The sequence below is a fragment of the Anastrepha ludens genome, chromosome 6 (assembly GCF_028408465.1).
Source record: "Anastrepha ludens isolate Willacy chromosome 6, idAnaLude1.1, whole genome shotgun sequence".
Taxonomy (NCBI): Eukaryota; Metazoa; Arthropoda; class Insecta; order Diptera; family Tephritidae; genus Anastrepha; species Anastrepha ludens.
The window spans coordinates 96034994-96051793 of NC_071502.1; the positions used below are offsets into that span (position 1 = coordinate 96034994).

At 34.8% G+C, this 16800-nt stretch overlaps 1 protein-coding gene across 3 annotated transcripts in view; it reads left to right on the forward strand.

Annotated features, from left to right (window-relative positions):
• LOC128868434 (protein muscleblind-like) overlaps window positions 1-16800 on the forward strand; it is a 106643-nt gene that overhangs the window by 75370 nt on the left and 14473 nt on the right. For 2 of the 3 annotated variants that reach the window (XM_054110521.1, XM_054110520.1), the window contains one exon: window positions 1605-3527. In XM_054110521.1, coding sequence (XP_053966496.1) covers window positions 3339-3527 — 189 coding nt within the window. In that variant the 5' untranslated portion in view covers window positions 1605-3338. Of the gene's footprint in view, window positions 1-1604; window positions 3528-16800 lie in introns of those variants that run through there. The other variant, XR_008455114.1, reaches the window with a different exon arrangement.

The following is a 16800-nucleotide window of genomic DNA, read 5'->3' on the forward strand; positions in this document are numbered from 1 at the left end:
GCTTAATTACGTTCTCATTGATGTCCGAAAATGTTCGGAAAAACTCCGAACAAACAATAATGTAAAAAAAAATATTAATTTTTTTAGTTGCTTTCAAATTTTGCTATGCCGCATGCAAAACCGCGCTCGTCGTTATATTTGTAGTTCCGAAAATTTCCCGAAAAGTATTCACACAAAATTATCGAAACTTTTCGGAAAGACTCCGAATATTCCGTACTCCATATTACGCTTGAATACGTTTTCATTGATATCCGAAACTTTTCGGAAAGACTCCGAATTTTTTTAGTGTTATTCCATTAAAAACGTAATTCTGTACTCCATATTTCGATTAATTACGTTTTCATTGATGTCCGAAAATGTTCGGAAAAACTCCGAACAATCAATAAAGTAAAAAAAAAATATTATTTTTTTAGTTGCTTTCAAATTTTGCTATGCCGCATACAAAACCGCGTTCGTCGCTATATTTGTAGTTCCGAAAATTTCCGGAAAGACTCCGAATTTCTTTTTATGACCAAAAACAAAATATTCTCACAAAATTATCGAAACTTTTCGGAAAGACTCCAAATATTCCGTACTCCATATTACGCTTAATTACGTTTTCATTGATGTCCGAAACTTTTCGCAAAGATTCCGAATATTTTTTAGTGTTACTTTATTAAAAACGTATTTCCGTACTCCATATTACGCTTAATTACGTTGTCATTGATATCCGAAACTTTTTCGAAAGACTTCGAATAATTCAATAAAGTAAAAGCAAATAAAGTAAAGTAAATAAACTAAAAGTAAAAGTAAAAAAAAGTATTATTTCTTATAATTGCTTCAAATTTTTGCTATGCCGTATACAAAACCGCGGTCGCCTTTACATTTGTAGTTCCAAAAATTTTCGGAAAAGCTCCGAATTTTTTTAATGTTATTTTAATATATTAAAAACGTAATTCCGTACTCCATATTGCGCTTAATTACGTTTTCATTGAAGTCCGAAAATTTTCGGAAAAACTCGAAATAATTCAATAAAAAAAAACTATTATTTTTTATTGTTGCTTTCACTTTTTGCTATACCGCATACAAAACCACGTTATATTTGCAGCTCCGAACATTTTCGGAAAGACTCCGAATTTTTTTAATTAGCAAAAACAAAGTATTCACACAAAATTACTGTGTCTACGAATTTCACTTAACAGCTTTCGGAGTCGACTCCGAATTGTGTATACTAATTTCACTTAACAATTTTCGGAGTCGACTCCAAAAAGGTTATATTTAGTATTTGCCTAGCGGTGTAGCATTTGTTTTTTTGCTTTTTGAATTGAGCATCTTAGAGGATAAAATCTCGCTGCTCATCTATATTATTTAATACTCTTATACTACATAGATATATTTTGGTATAAAAATATCCCCTCTAGGTTGTACTCGATCCTCTAGCCTCAATTTACATACATACACACCATATATGTGCATACAAAAATCCTACCACACATTCCTAAAACTACAGCCTACAGCGCACATACTAGTCTACTTTATGAAATTTGTTGTATTTAACTGCTACATTTGTATGGCTACCGATCACGTGTGTAATTTTATATTTCTATTCTTTTATTTCATTTCAGATAATGTAAAAACAGCGCGTGTATGCTCAAACTTGCTTTATCTCGCTCACAAACATTTGCATATTAAATTTTAGCGCAAAAACAAAAAACCAAACAAATAAACACAAAATCCACTCACAAAACCAAAACTTGAAAAAAAGTGCTCTCTCGCTCTATAATTATACCCGCAACAACATCCCCAAACCACCCGCAAATAACCAGTACATTTCATTAAATTACTTTCAGCAAAATTTGTTGAAATTGTAAAAGCTTGTGAATTGTGCGTGAAAGCTCGGCGACGAAAGCGCCATATAACAAAAAAAGTGAAAATAAAGCGCGGCAACAGTGGACGGCAGACAACTGTAAGCCATTTAACGGAATTGTATAAAAAGCTCAAATAAACGCGCGCTTTTCAGCTTCATACCGGTTCGCCGCACGCTCCCCTATCCACATAAATTATAACCCTCGGCTTGTATCCGCATATTTACCTACAGACTATTTGCGTACATAGTACATACACAAGAAAATAAAATTAAAAACAAAAAAAAAAAAAAACGTTACGAAAAAGTTGAAATCATTAAAACCCCAAAGCTCCCGCTGCTATAATTTACTGCAAAAAGTGTGAAATTCTTTAAAAATTGTTTTGATAATTTATTGTTGTGCGCCTTCAAATAGCCGCTGCAATAAACAAACACATATACACATACATGTTTAAGTATATATAGGATATAACGTGCAGCAGTTAGGGTGAATTCGCTGGCAAATTTTGTGCAAAACGATACCTTGACGCCTCATAGTAGACCACGCATACATGCATACGTACATATGTATGTGTAGTAGCCAGTAGCATTATTGCGCGCTAGTATTGTAAAGCTTGCCATTTTGTTGCTAAAATTGAAAGCCGCCGCCAAAAGTTGCGAAACTCTTGCAAAAAGCAGGCCAAAAAGAGATCAATTACTCCAGTAAAGCGCTCGGACAAACGCGAACACTCTACTTGCAAGCGCAACGGAGAGCAGCCAGCTGACAAGCGGTAATCAGTCGAAAGTGTTTTTAAAATTCTAGTCATTGACTATTTCGCATTGTCATAGCGCCGTAGCAAACGAGCGAGCACCAAACGCTAATAGCAAAAAGCTACGTCAACCAGTTAACCGCGCCGCAAGTGTCAACGTCAAACGTCAAACGTAGTTCGCTTTGTTTGCATACGAATAAAATTTTTGAATTTTCAAAAACAATAATAATTTCAAAACAAACGAAAATTTTTGACAAGTATTGGGGAAAAAAGGGTTTTCTTTTTTCAAACGAAACAAGCAAGTGAGGAAAACAACAAAGCCAACAACGATTCAACCAACCTGCCGTTGAGTGAAAAATAACGTTCGAGGTGCAAGCTCGCCAGTGCAACAAAGCCCGCAAGTGACAGTTATAAAGCAGCTACGCAATCCGTGTGCGTCAAAGAGCTAAAGAAAGAAAACGACGAGAGGGTGAGAGAGGCAAACAAGTCAAGCACTTTAAGCTGCAAAGCCTGCTAACTACAACTGCAAAAGTGCCAGCGGCAAAAATAATAATTTGTGATAGCAAATACTTACTCCCCATCCCGCGTGTGACCCCTCTCAAGCCGAATCAACAAACTGCAAATATAAATAGAAAAGTTAATTAAAAGAAAATTTATTGAGATTCAAATCAAATTTATTACCAATAATAATATCCCGTTCCAAGTAACCACACAAGACACTTACTTACAAAACAACAACTACAAAAATGGCAGCTGTCGTCCATGTGAATAGCCTGTTGAATGGCAAGGATTCACGTTGGCTCCAATTGGAAGTGTGTCGCGAATTTCAGAGGAATAAATGCTCCCGCCAAGATACCGAATGCAAATTCGCTCATCCGCCCGCCAATGTCGAGGTGCAGAATGGAAAGGTGACCGCTTGCTATGACAGCATTAAGGTTAGTAGCATTTGTTGGTGTTCGTGTTTTTTTTTTTTTTTTTGTTATTATAATTTTTTATTTACATAAGCTTAGAATAATGCTTACTTGCCGAAACATTGTATCTTAATGCGTGCTACTACATATCTCTCGCGCTCTCTCTCTCTCTCTCTCTCTCTTACACTCTCTGCCGTAAGAGCCATGTAAGCGTACGCGTGTGCTTTAGCTTTACTTGTAACTTTTTCCTTTACAGCTTTTAAGCTCTGCGGAGGCGTACTGATCGAAGATAATCCTATTTTAGCTTGTAAGCTCATTTTTGCTTCTAAGCTTTTAGAGCTTTTGCTTTTTTTTTACCAATTCCATATGTTTATCGTCTGTGGGCACTTCTGCTGCTACTTATAGATCTCGCTTTTCATTTTGAGCCATTTTATGTATGCTTTATGCTATATTTTTAGTGTCTAGTTATTATCTCTGAAGAGAGCTTTTTCGGCGCTTTGCTTTAAACTCTTCATAGAATACGCAAAAAGCTCTCAAGCGCTGTGTAAGCTGAAGCTGAAAGGATTCACGTATGAATACGCGATGTTTACTCGTGTGCAGCCTCATATGCTTTTAAAAGCTTCAAGGGTTCTGTTCACATACATACAAATATTTGTTATAATTTTTACGAAATATTTTTGTATGCCATTTCATATTTTGCAGCTGTGGTAGGCTTTGTGAATTTCGAAGCCATTTTTAAAAGATTAAGCTACTAAAGAAGGATTAGGATATATTGTACAAAAATCAAATCAAGCCTATGTACCTTACCCGTTATTAAGCTCGAATGGCGTTGGTAATGGCGCTAATTCCATAAGAGAGAACATTCCGCATACAAGGGCAAAGTGATTCAAGCGCTTTGATCTAAACGAAAAGCTTTCAGAATTTCTTAGTTCCACCATGAGCTTTAAAGCGCAATGAAATAGAGATTTCTGTCGTTTATTGCATAAATCTGAATGTTTCGCTTACAAGAGCAAAGTGATTCGGGCGCTGTGATCTAAGCGCAAAGCTTTCAGAATTTCTTAGTTGCATCCTGAGCTTTAAAAGGTCAATGAAATGGAAATTTCCATGTCGTTTATTGCATAAAACGGAATGTTTCGCTTACAAGGGCAAAGTGATTCAGGGGATGTGATCTAAGCGCAAAGCTTTCAGAATTTCTTAGTTGCATCCTGAGCTTTAAAAGCGCAATGAAATGGAAATTTCCATGTCACTTATTGCATAAAACGGAATGTTTCGCTTACAAGGGCAAAGTGATTCAGGCGCTATGATCTAAACGGAAAGCTGTCAGAATTTCTTAGTTACACCATGAGCTTTAAAGCTCAATGAAATGGAAATTTCCATGTCGCTTATTGCATAAAATGGAATGTTTCGCTTACAAGGGCAAAGTGATTCAGGCGCTGTGATTTAAGCGCAAAGCTTTCAGAATTTCTTAGTTGCATCCTGAGCTTTAAAAGCTCAATGAAATGGAAATTTCTATGTCGTGTTTCTTCGTTTGAAAAGTTGTCCGTGATATTAGAACCTTTAGCAATTGTTATTTTGTTGGTTTATGTTCTGAGATCGCCTTTAGAAGGCAAAAATTTGATTCTTACAGGATTCTTGGTTAAAAATACACACACACAAAATGCCAAAAAGCTTAATATACGCTTAAGCCTGAGCTTGTGTGGATCAAACCTTTAAAGTATCGTTCAACAAGGAACTAGAAATATTGCTTAGCTGGAATTTAAAGCTTCTCTTTCTTTTCGTTTAGAACTCGTAGTCTTTGAAGCTGCCTTTTAATTCATACTCTACGAAAGCTTGGGCTTTTGAACAACAACTACAACTTTTTCTCACATAACTTTTGAAGGGCGAAGCTGAGTTTAATTTTTAAAACTTGTAAGCTTTGGCACAGCTCTAGAGCAAAATTCGAACGCACAATTTTTAAATTCATTGATTGCTCAGCTTAACTTTATAAGAACCTTTTTTGCCCATAATTCCACAATTGGAAATATTAAATGAGATTAAGTCTGTCGTTTTGTGCTATAATCCTAGCAAAATGTGCTTTAAAGCTCTCATATTCCGATAATTGAAATCAAAAAAAACTTACGCAGCGCTTTATAAAACCATTCAATCCCAACAAATCCCATACCTTTGTTAAGTAAATTATATCGGAATTCGCAGAGCAAAAAGGAAAAAAACTTTGCATCATCTTCTTCTTCCTTTTTATTACGAAACAAAATAGCTTGGTGCAATCCAGCAATTTTCCATATCAACGCCTTTCCTTTGTGTAAACTGAAACTTGTCCTAAACATTGGCTGCCTTTTACGAGCCGGAAATGTAGTAAAAGCTTGTAAAAAAGTCAACAAAGTGATGGTTTTCATGCTACAAAGCGACGAGCGGGCGGCTGCCCATAGCAAAAATTAAAAATAGAAGAAAGAAAATACAGAAAAAAGTAAAATAGAAGAAATACCAGTTTAAGTGGCTGAAGGAAGGGTGGTGTAGTCCAACACCCTCATTTCAAAGTAAAAAAGCAAGTAAACTAGCGAAAAATGCAAAATAAAAAGCGTTAATAAATTAGCCGTTGAAAGGACAACATTTATTTGAAGAGGTAGAGCGTTGAAATGCGAGTGGGCAGGCATAATCAACTTGAAAGATATGGAACATATACTGATTACACTTGTTTTTTTTTCCAACTTTAATGTACAATATTAAATTTATAAATTGTGACGTAAGATGCAAATTTTCTGTTTGATTTTAAAATCAAAATTCGAATATTTTTAGAAATATTTTCGATCGTTTGAAACAGTTTGAAATATTTTTTTTCCAAAAATCACTAGCTGACTACGTATTTTAAGACTTAAAAATCTTTCAAATGAGTCAAATCAGTAAACAAAGTCACTCCGAAAAATTTCGGAGTTGTAATTAACATATTTCTGTTACGCAATTATTAATTTGACGCATTATATTTGAACTTTTATTTTATAAAATGCGTAGAAATTAAAAAAAAAATACTCCGAAAATTTCTTAGTTTCTGGAATACTTTGTCAAGCGTTAAATTTTTGAAAATGTATTTCAAAGAAATTATGCCAAACAGCATCAAATTCAAGGGAGCTTTTAGGAAACCACATACCACTATATAAATTTTCTCCGAAAATTTTCGTAGTTAAAATTAGCACTTTTGGTCACTTATATAATTGTTTGAGAATTATATTTGAACTTCTTTTTTAAGAATTATTTTGAACTTCTTTTTTAAGAATTATTTTGAACTTCTTTTTTAAGAATTATTTTGAACTTATTTTTTATAAACTATGTAGAATTACAGGGGAAAACAATTCGAAAATTTACTGTCTTCCAAATTTACTTTGGGTAAGCACTTATTAGCAGCACTAATAAGAAACTGAGATGTTCGAATGCTCTATATTCTGTATTCACATATTTACTTATATGTAAATGAAAATCAGCATGTATATATTATTTTCATAACTTCAACACATCAATGTTCCACCCGAAAATGTTTGTAGTTTTCTTCCCAATATTTGCAAAACTTAAATTTTAAAACCATCAAACGTATATTTCTACTTAATTAAAAAAATGTATTAAATGACTTCGATATATTTCGGAGTTATCTCCGAAATATTTTTAAAGAATTGTAATGTTTTAAAATCCTCAGGCATGTAATTTTAACTAAACTTTTTTTCAAAAAGATTGTTTAAATACCCCGAAATTTTCGGAATTGTCACAGAAATATTTGTAAACCATTTTAATGTTTCAAAATCATCAGGCATGTATTTTTAACTAAACTTTTTTTCAAAAAGATTGTTTAAATAACTCCGAAAATTTTCGGATTTGACTCCGAAATATTTGTAAATAATTATAATGTTTCAAAATCATCAGACAAGTATTTTCAACTAAAATTTTTTTCAAAAAGATTGTTTAAATAACTCCGAAAATTTTCGAAATTTTCTCCGAAATATTTTTAAGCCATTTTAATATTTAAAAATTATCAAACATGAATTTTTAAGTTACCTTAAAAAACAAAAATTTTAAAGAACTCCGAACATTTTCGGAAGTTTCTCCGAAATAGTTTTAAACAATTATAGGACACTTTGACAAAGTAATTTAGCGAATATCTTTGAATAACCTTTTTGAAAAAAATATATTTTTTATTCCTCATAAAAATATCTACCGTTCGGAGTCGGTTTGAAACTGTAGATCCCTCTATTTGTGCAACATCATCAAGACGCACACCACAAATAGGAGGAGGAGGAGCTCGGCCAAACAGCTAAAAAGGGTGTAGTATATAATATATATTTTAAACAACTCCGAAGAGATCTCCGAAAACAGCGCTCTCCGAAAAAGAAGTATTAGAAAAGTATTGGATAAACAGTTTTTATGGTATGCTTGTAAAATAATTGGAAAATAAATTATATGCAGGCATATACAATGTGTGAACATATGTAAACTTAAATTTCACTCCGAAAACCCTTGTAGTTCCAAATTCAGCCAAAATCATTTTCTTTAGTTACGCACTCTCAAAAGTAGGTCTTAAGTATTTCCTTATTTTGTCTCGAACGTTTTCGGAATTAATTCCGATTTCTTTCTTTTTTCTTTGTAGGAAAATAAACTATCAGAGTTACGGAGAAACATTTTTTTAATATAATTGCATAATAACGGCATTTTTTCGATCTGCTCATTCCCAAGTTAAATACTTATAAATAAAATACAATGGATTCAATGTGTAAATAAACTATGTCGTAGTTATGAATTTGAATTCATTTCCCCCTCAAATCGAAAACAAAAGATGCCTATTTAAGTTTCTCACTTTTTCTCGCGTTTGCCTTATTTCCACTGTCACTTGCAAACATCCCTTACAAATTTTATTGCCTACCACAAGGCGCAAGGGCATCCATCGCGCCTTGCCTTCGTTTTTGTATAGCCCATTGTATTTGCTGAGTAGGCTTCTGTTTGCGCCTTCGTAGCGTTAATTTAACAACTCTACCAACTCTCTAACCGGCTAAAGAAAAACACCAGCTTTAGTTTTCCCCGCAACGATACCCTGCCTTACACGGATACACCTTCATGCAGTTGCTCGTAAAGGGTTTTTGAACGTTTCTTTTTTCCCCTTTAGTACTTAAAAATTATGACCACAGCCAAGTAAAACTCACTTAATTGAGCTACTTAAATGGCGGCATTTTGTGTGGCTCTGCCGCACCTGGTGTAGCAATTCAGTACTTTTTTATTGTTTATTTTGCCTGCTCCTTCGGTCGTGCTAACAGACGTCTACATAACAGAGACGCCACAGAATGGCTATTTTAATTTTTGGTGAATGTGTCAAAAGTACCGATTTCTATACTTATTTGCTTCAGCATTTTCTGCACATTTTTTTCATACCTTCCTCTTGACGAATATTCTCGATAACGGCTCGAATGGCACAAAGTGGCTCAAAACGCTTTCAACAAGTTAAAAAGCTTTGTTCGATCACCTTTTTGTGGTTGCAGACTTTTATGGTCTTTATTTGGCGTAATTGCAATTGTTGATAAATCGCTTTTCTGCGTTTGAATGGGAAAAATTAGCGGCCAAGCTTTTTTCGGTATTGAATGTAAGGGGATATTGTAATGTAAGTGACGGGGGGTTTGTACGCTGCGAATGGCTCAAAGTGGCGCAAGGCATTTTAACTTTGAAATGAGGCATTGAAATGGGAGCACAAATAAATGGTTATGGTTAAAGTGTTATAGTTACAATAAATTATAAGCGAATAGCCAAGAATAGTTGTTGTAATGACTTGGCTCACAGTGGCTCAATATGCATTTGGAGTGCTCTGGAAAGCTTGAAATTGGATTTGCTGGCGGTGCTGTGCGCACAAATGTTTGTTTTTAATTATTTTCGCTATGAATTTAAACGAATTTCCGTGTATAGTAGAAAAGTGATGGTTTGGCTCAACATGATTCACTATGGACTTGAAGTGCTTTTGAAAGCTTAAAACTCACTTTGGCCAGTTGATTATTAAAAACAACCTGAGATTAAATTTTCGTTACATTTATTCAATAAATATAAAATCCTGATGCGGCTTGAATTCAATAACTTGGCTCCATATCGACGTGGAATACTCTTGAAAACATCAGCTTCACTTTTAGCTGATATTTCCTTTTTTATACTGCTTTTTTTATCACTATGAATAAAATGCTCAACAAGCTCCAAATTGTATGATTTAGCTCAAAGTGGCTCAATATAGACTTGCAGTATTTTTAAAAGCTCAAAATTGACTAAAAAGAAATTTTTAAATATATCGCAATTTTTTTATCTTTAAAACTACCGGATACTGTGGCTCAATGTAGCTCAATATGAATTTATGTGAGACCAAATTGCCTTTAATGGACTACAATTGAAAGCCAAAAATGCAGATTTTGATTTATTGCCTATAAATTATCTTAAAATTTAAACAGCGGATTTGTCAGCTATACTCCAATCGTGGTTATGTCAATATTTAGACGATGGTGGTGCTCAAAATGGCTCAATAAGTATTGACATTGATTCAATTAATTGAAAATTGATTATTTTGAAACGAAATAGAATTGAAGCTATTCAAAACTATCTAGTCGGCAATGAGTAGTTACAAAAAGTGCATAATCAATACTTTGCCCATTGAAAGTGGTAGCGATTATGGCCAATATAATGAAATAAGTAAAAAAAAGCTTAGGAAAAACTAGCTTTCTCCTCCTCTTAAGCAGTTGCTCATATACAGCCAATCATTCCCTTTCAGTGTCCTGTGGTAGAGTAATGAATGCTATTTCTCTAGCCGTTTTTGCCATTTCACTAGGTCTCTCTTTAAGCCATACACCCATACACATCCACCTGCATACTATTCCGCACAAAACCCATACTCGCCCCTTTCATTGTACGCTCAAATAAACGCAGACATTCATTGCCCACAAATTAATTGTATTATCCTATTAATTAACTATTCAGTAAGCGTTTTCATACAATTCGTTCTTTTTGTGTAAACATCAGTTGCACATTCACTTACACATTCACACACCGGCTGTGGTGGCTCACTAGCTCACTTGGACAGGTGTGTAAATACCGAATGTAGGTAGGTGCACTTGGCATTTGTGTACACTCGTATGCGTTCTCTTTCTTTGTTTGCCCTTCTACCCTCGTTCATGGTACTTCTTGCTCTGTCTCTCTTTTAAGCTTCGCTTTTGTGTCATTATGCAATCTCCCTGAATACTTATCCCTCCATTACACTTTTCATTTACTTACTTTCATCTGCTTTATTTGCACCGTAAGTGGCCCCAAAGTGGCTGGCCGAGTGGTCTACTAGGCGTATGTGCTGTCTGCAATAATGCACACCTAAATATGTATATGTATATGTGTGTGAATATGTATGCTATGCACCTAAATAGGTAGCAAATTGTGTATGTGTGTTAGTGAAAAAATGCAATGTTTGTATGTGTGTGTATGCAAATGAGCATTTGTTTGCATTTTTTAATCCCATTTTTTCATTTAGAACTGTTTTATGGGTTGAAATTTAGTGGCCTGAGTTGCCTATTGCGGCATGTAAATACGAGTGATACGGAAAAAATTAGGTGAATTTACTAGAACAAGGCGAAACTTGCGAAAACAATGCAGCTAAATTTGTATTTCTTAACAAGTGTTCATTCGGAATTAATTATATATGAGTGTTGCTCAAAGTGGCTTAATGAGCGCTAAAAATAGTCTAATACGAGAAAAAGATCCAATTAAATAGATTCATTTATAGACCCACTTTAAAACTACTTTGATTCTGATTTCTGAATATTTGAGCAATTTTTTTTTTAGTACAAAGTCATGGCTACCGTGTTTAGATAATCGTGCTCAAAGTGGCTCAAAATGTATTCAGTGATCGCTCAGTCAAATGAAAGTGGTTACATTTGAAAGCGAATACAATATGCCTGCAGCCATGAATGCTATTTAATCTAAAAATGCAATATAGATTATAAAAAGTTGAACCCAATTTGTCTATCTGTGATTTTAAAGAGATCATACAGCTCAAAGTGGCTCAAAGTGTACTCCAATATAACTCAGTAAAATGAAAATGGTAACATTTGAAAGCTAATACAATGTGCCGGAAGCCATGAAAGTTATTTAAACAAAAAATAAATATATATAGATTACAAAAAATTGAGTCAAATTTGTCTATCCATGATTTAAAAAGGTCCAAAATGCACTTGATCGAAGCGAAAATTTTAAAATTTTTAAATATTACTATATAGAAAATTTTTTCTATTATCTCTCAGGCAAACGAAAATGCTTCTAATCAAAAAATACTTCAAATTCTTTGCAAATTTTTTACTCAAAAAGTGAAATTAAGCCTCAAAAATGCTGAACTGAACGTGTCTGTCTTCAATTTAAACTAGATAATGGGGCTCAAAGCAGCTCAAAATGTACTCAGGGGCAGGACAGTCAAAATAAAGTGGTTACATTTGAATATGAATTTAGTGTGCCTGAAGCAATAAACATTTTTTAATCAAAAAGTAAGGCAAAGGACTCAAAAATGTTGAACTGAACTTGTCTATTTTAATTTAAAGTAGATGTTGCGGCTCAAAGTGGCTCAAAATGTACTCAGGAGCAAGTCAGGCACACGAAAGTGCCTCAATTTGAAAGTGAATACAGTGCGTCTGAAGCCATGAGAGTTATTTAATCAAAAAGTAAGGCAAGGACTCAAAAATGCTGAACTAAACTTGTCTGTCTCAAAATGTACTCAGGGGCAGGACAGTCAAATCAAAGTGGTTCCAGTTGAACGTGAATTCAGTTAGCCTGTAGCAATGACCATTTTTTAATCAAAAAGTAAAACAAAGCCTCAAAAATGCTGAATTGGATTTCTCTGTCTGCAATTTAAACTAGATAACATGGCTCAAGACGGCTCAAAATGTACTCAGAGGCAGGACAGTCAAATTAAAGTGGTTCCATTTGTAAGTGAATTCCGTGTGCCTGAAGCAATACAAATTTTTTAATCAAAAAGTAAGGCAAGGACTCAAAAATGTTGAACTGAACTTGTCTGTCTGCAATTTTAATAGATAAAGCGGCTCAAAATGTACTCAGAGGCAAGTCAGGCAAACAAAGTGCCTCAATTTGAAAGTGAATGATGTGTGTCTGAAGCCATGAGAGTTATTTAATAAAAAAGTAAAGCAAGAGCCGTAAAAGGTTCAGCTGAAATTTTCTAACAGCCATTTAAATAGACGCCATGGCTCAAAGTGCTCAAAGTGGCGAAAACTGTGCCACAAGAACTTTAAACTAAATTAAGTACTGCTGATAGTTTGCGCTTTAGAGTTTCCAACAAAACAAAAACCCAAATAAAAATAAAGAAAAGTAGCTATTGAATGTGAAGTGACATGTTTGCTGCTAGGAAATGGTTCATGTATTGTAGCTAAGTTAAGTAGCTCAAAGTGGCACAAAACTTATTTACCAAGAACTGATTCGAATAAATTTCGCGCATTTGCTAGCTGCAGATTTCTATCTTTTTATTTGAAACATTTTTTTAATAAAAATGAAATTATGCTTTTTAAATATAACTGCATATCTAGCCTTCGTTTGCTGAAAGATCGTCTGTATGGTTCTGGTGGCCCAAAATCTACTGAAATTGAACCAGAAAAAAAAATTTCCCTAAGTTTTCAAGTGCGAGTTTCTCGGATTTGGGCTATCTATAAAACAATACGAGTGAAGAAATTGTGGTCAATTTCTTAAAAATAAACTTCTGAGAGGCGCTCAATAGTACATACTTGAAAAACTTTACTCATACTTAGAAATTGATTCTAAATTAATGAAATGGCTCAAAGTTGCTCAAAATGTACACAAATTTTAGTGAATGCAATAAACTCAATTTAATTTCAATTTAAATAGTTTGGAGTTGGATTTCTAAGCATTAAATAGATAATAAAATAAAGAAAACTCAATTTTGCAGCTTTAACATTTCCAAATTTTTTGAAACGCCATTGAGACTTCACTTTCGTTCAATTCTCTGACAATTCGCCAGTTATTTTGCTTTTATCTGGATGCTCAAGTAGCTAAAATCAAATTCACGCTGCCTTGCTGTATTTTTGCCTCAAGACATGTTGGACATTCTTCATTGTTCCAAAGTGACCATAACGCCAGTTGGTGTCACATTTGCTCAGTTTTTCTCAGTGTACCGAGCGCATACCCGCAAGTGCGACAAGGTCGCATTAATTCCCAGTGATACTGCATTTTTCGCACAATTTTTCGGCCTTCCTTACATTTACTTACAAGCATTTGTAAATTTTGCATGTTTGTATGTGTGTATGTGTGTGAGCCGATTCCTTTTTAATTGTAGTTTGCTCTGCAACCAAACCATTCGTCGCAATGTTTTATTTAAAGTGTTCTACTTTTCACCAGCAGACGCTGTTGACGTACACACATGCATACTTTTGCATATGTATTTGTACATTTATATATGTGTATATTCACTGACTCTCGAAAATAGGCTTCACTTATCAAGCGAATTTCTATTATTTCTATTAATCATTGAGAGCAAATTAAAATGCTTTTAGTGGCTCAACATGAAGCTCCTCGGCTAAGGAAGTTAAAAAAGTTATAAGGCAAAGCGGAGCGCATTCTTTAGATATATTTCATCATGGAGAAAAAAGTTCGCCTGAGAGCTCAAGAGAGTTCAATGTAAATCAATATCACTCTGAGTGCCTCACTGCCGCTTAAAGTGACTAATAGATTTCTACAAATGACTCAAAGTACCTCAATTTCCATTGCTTTGCATATATAAATGCAGGGGAATGTCAAGAATATGTAGAATCTCGCTAGAAAAAAGTTAAAAACGTGATTCGCTAACTAATTTCATTCTTATTACTAAAACTTGCGGCACTAAAATTTATTTCCCGCGAATGAAAATGGAGGAGTAATGAAGAGTCGAAAGTCAATTTAACGCTTTTTAAAAACGTAAATAGCTCCAAAACTGCTGAGCTGTTTACAAAACCTAGTACAGGTACAATTTAGACGCCTCTCTTATATTTTTTATGTTTTTATGTGCAAATTTTTAATTCCCTGCTCAAAAAATTTTTTGTTCTTGGAGCCAAAATACGCTTCGATATCCCTTTTTATAGCTTCTTTTGAGTAGTAGTTCTTGTTACTCATATAGGATTGAAGTCCACGGAAAAGGTGATAATCACTAGGTGCAATATCCGGAGAGTATGGTGGATGCGGCAATATCTCCCATCTGAGCTCGTTCAGCTTGCCTAATATTTGCCTTGCGGTATGGGATCTTGCGTTGTCGGGGTGAAACAAAACTTTGCGTCTATTCACTAAAGACGGTCGATTTTTGTTAAGTGCCTCATTCAGGTTTGATAGCTGATGGGAATAATAATCGGCAGTTATCGTCTGGTTTGGTTCCAGGCGTTCACAGTAAACAATACCCACCAAATTGACAGGAGAATCTTCTTGCGGTGAAGGCCATCTCTAGGGGTCGGTTCTGGTGTTTCATCTTTATCTAACCATTGGCGTTTGCGAACATGATTATTGTAAAGGACCCATTTTTCATCACCAGCAACGATACGGTTCAAAAAACTTTCATTTTCAAGCCGTTGTAGCAGCTGAGAACACACATTCACTCTGTGCTGAAGGTGGGCGACGGAAAGTCTATGCGGAAACCATTTTCCCAGTTGTGAACTGTTCCATGCGATGAATTGAACTTCTGAGCTATCATATCAGTTCAGCTTCATTTGGGTGAGAATGAGCGTTGTCGATAAGGCTGATAGCTTTAATTGGTAAGGCTTTCTCCTTTAAAAACGATGTAACCTTAAAAAACAACCAGTTAACCTAAAAGATCGGACAAAACTTGGAAGGAATATTCTTCACCTGCGGAACAAATGACTCATGAAACCATTGCATGAAAATAAACGACGTCATCCAGACGGATTTCGAGCTCTTATAGTCGGTGTGGCACTGAAAGTTTTTAAGGGGGGAAGCTGGTCTAGAGCGCAAAAAATGGGCATATTTTATGAATTTATTTTGACTCAACAAAGGAATCAATCGAAAATCTGTGAAATAGGTTTAATAATATAGCTTTCATGGTACAAATACAAAATTTTTCGTCTGAATTAATTTCAAAATGGCCGCTGTCCAGCAGTTCTCCTAAGGCGCCTTTTTTTCTAGTGGGTCCATTGCCGAAGACGTAAACTCCTTAATTTTCGTCCTGGATCAAAAAGTAAAATTTTTTTAGTTTCTATATAACAACAGAAAGAGACGTACGTAGGATTTTTTCGATATTTTGTTTTTTCGCGAAATGGTGCACGTTTGAACAAAAAGTTACAATTTTCACTATAAAGAACGACATAAAATTGTTGATTAAAAAAAAAACTATGTAATATAAATAAAAAATCCTACGTACGTCTCCGGAGAAAGGTATTTCGAATGTATTGTCAAAATTTCGTAAGAATCGGTAAAGATTTGTTCGAGTTATGTCTTCGGCCAGTTTAAAAAAAGTGATTTCGAGAAAAACGCGTTTAAAGTTGTAAGTAGCGTTCGGGGCATACCTGCGAGGCACTGCCGTCGAATGAAAAATTTGGGCATTTAGACATTTTTGCTGGCATCCCTCATTTGGTATATTATTTCTAAGACCCTAAAGCACCTTTTAAGACAAACAAAAATTTTTCGATTTTTTCAAAATTCTAGACCAGCTTCCCCCCTTAAAGCAGCGTGGATTCTTCGCCTTTCCAATTACCAAAAGCTTAAGCTTGTGGGATCCAGTGGCGTTTGAACAGCATAAAAACGTGATTCGCTGCTCCTCGCATTTTACCCCTGTGGCTCTCTTCTCCAAACTTGACGCGTACGTTTTCTCTGACAAAGTCTCCAGAATAACCCCGACTCATCAGCATGATATAACTGATTGTTGCCCAACTCTAATCCAGCCATTTTAGCTTTAAGTTTTTCTTTAAACGGATCCACTAGCTGAGGTTGCGAAGAAAGTTTTTTGCCTGATATTTCAAGAAGACGAATACCGTACCTCTTCTTGAATCCTTGGAGCCATCCATCACTAGTGAAGAAGTTTGCTTCATTTTCTTTAAATTTTGCATGCAGTGTTTTTGCCTTTTCTTTCAACATTAGAGCACTTACGGGCCAGTTTTTATCTCGCATTCGGATAAACCAACGATAAAGAGCTCTCTCCATTTTGGGCAACTCTGAAGAGCGCAGTGTTTTTCTATTTCCAGGTCCACAACACGTGTTGTTTACGCATTTTAAAATCACTTGCTTTTTCGCTTTAATGTTACAAATTGTTGATTTA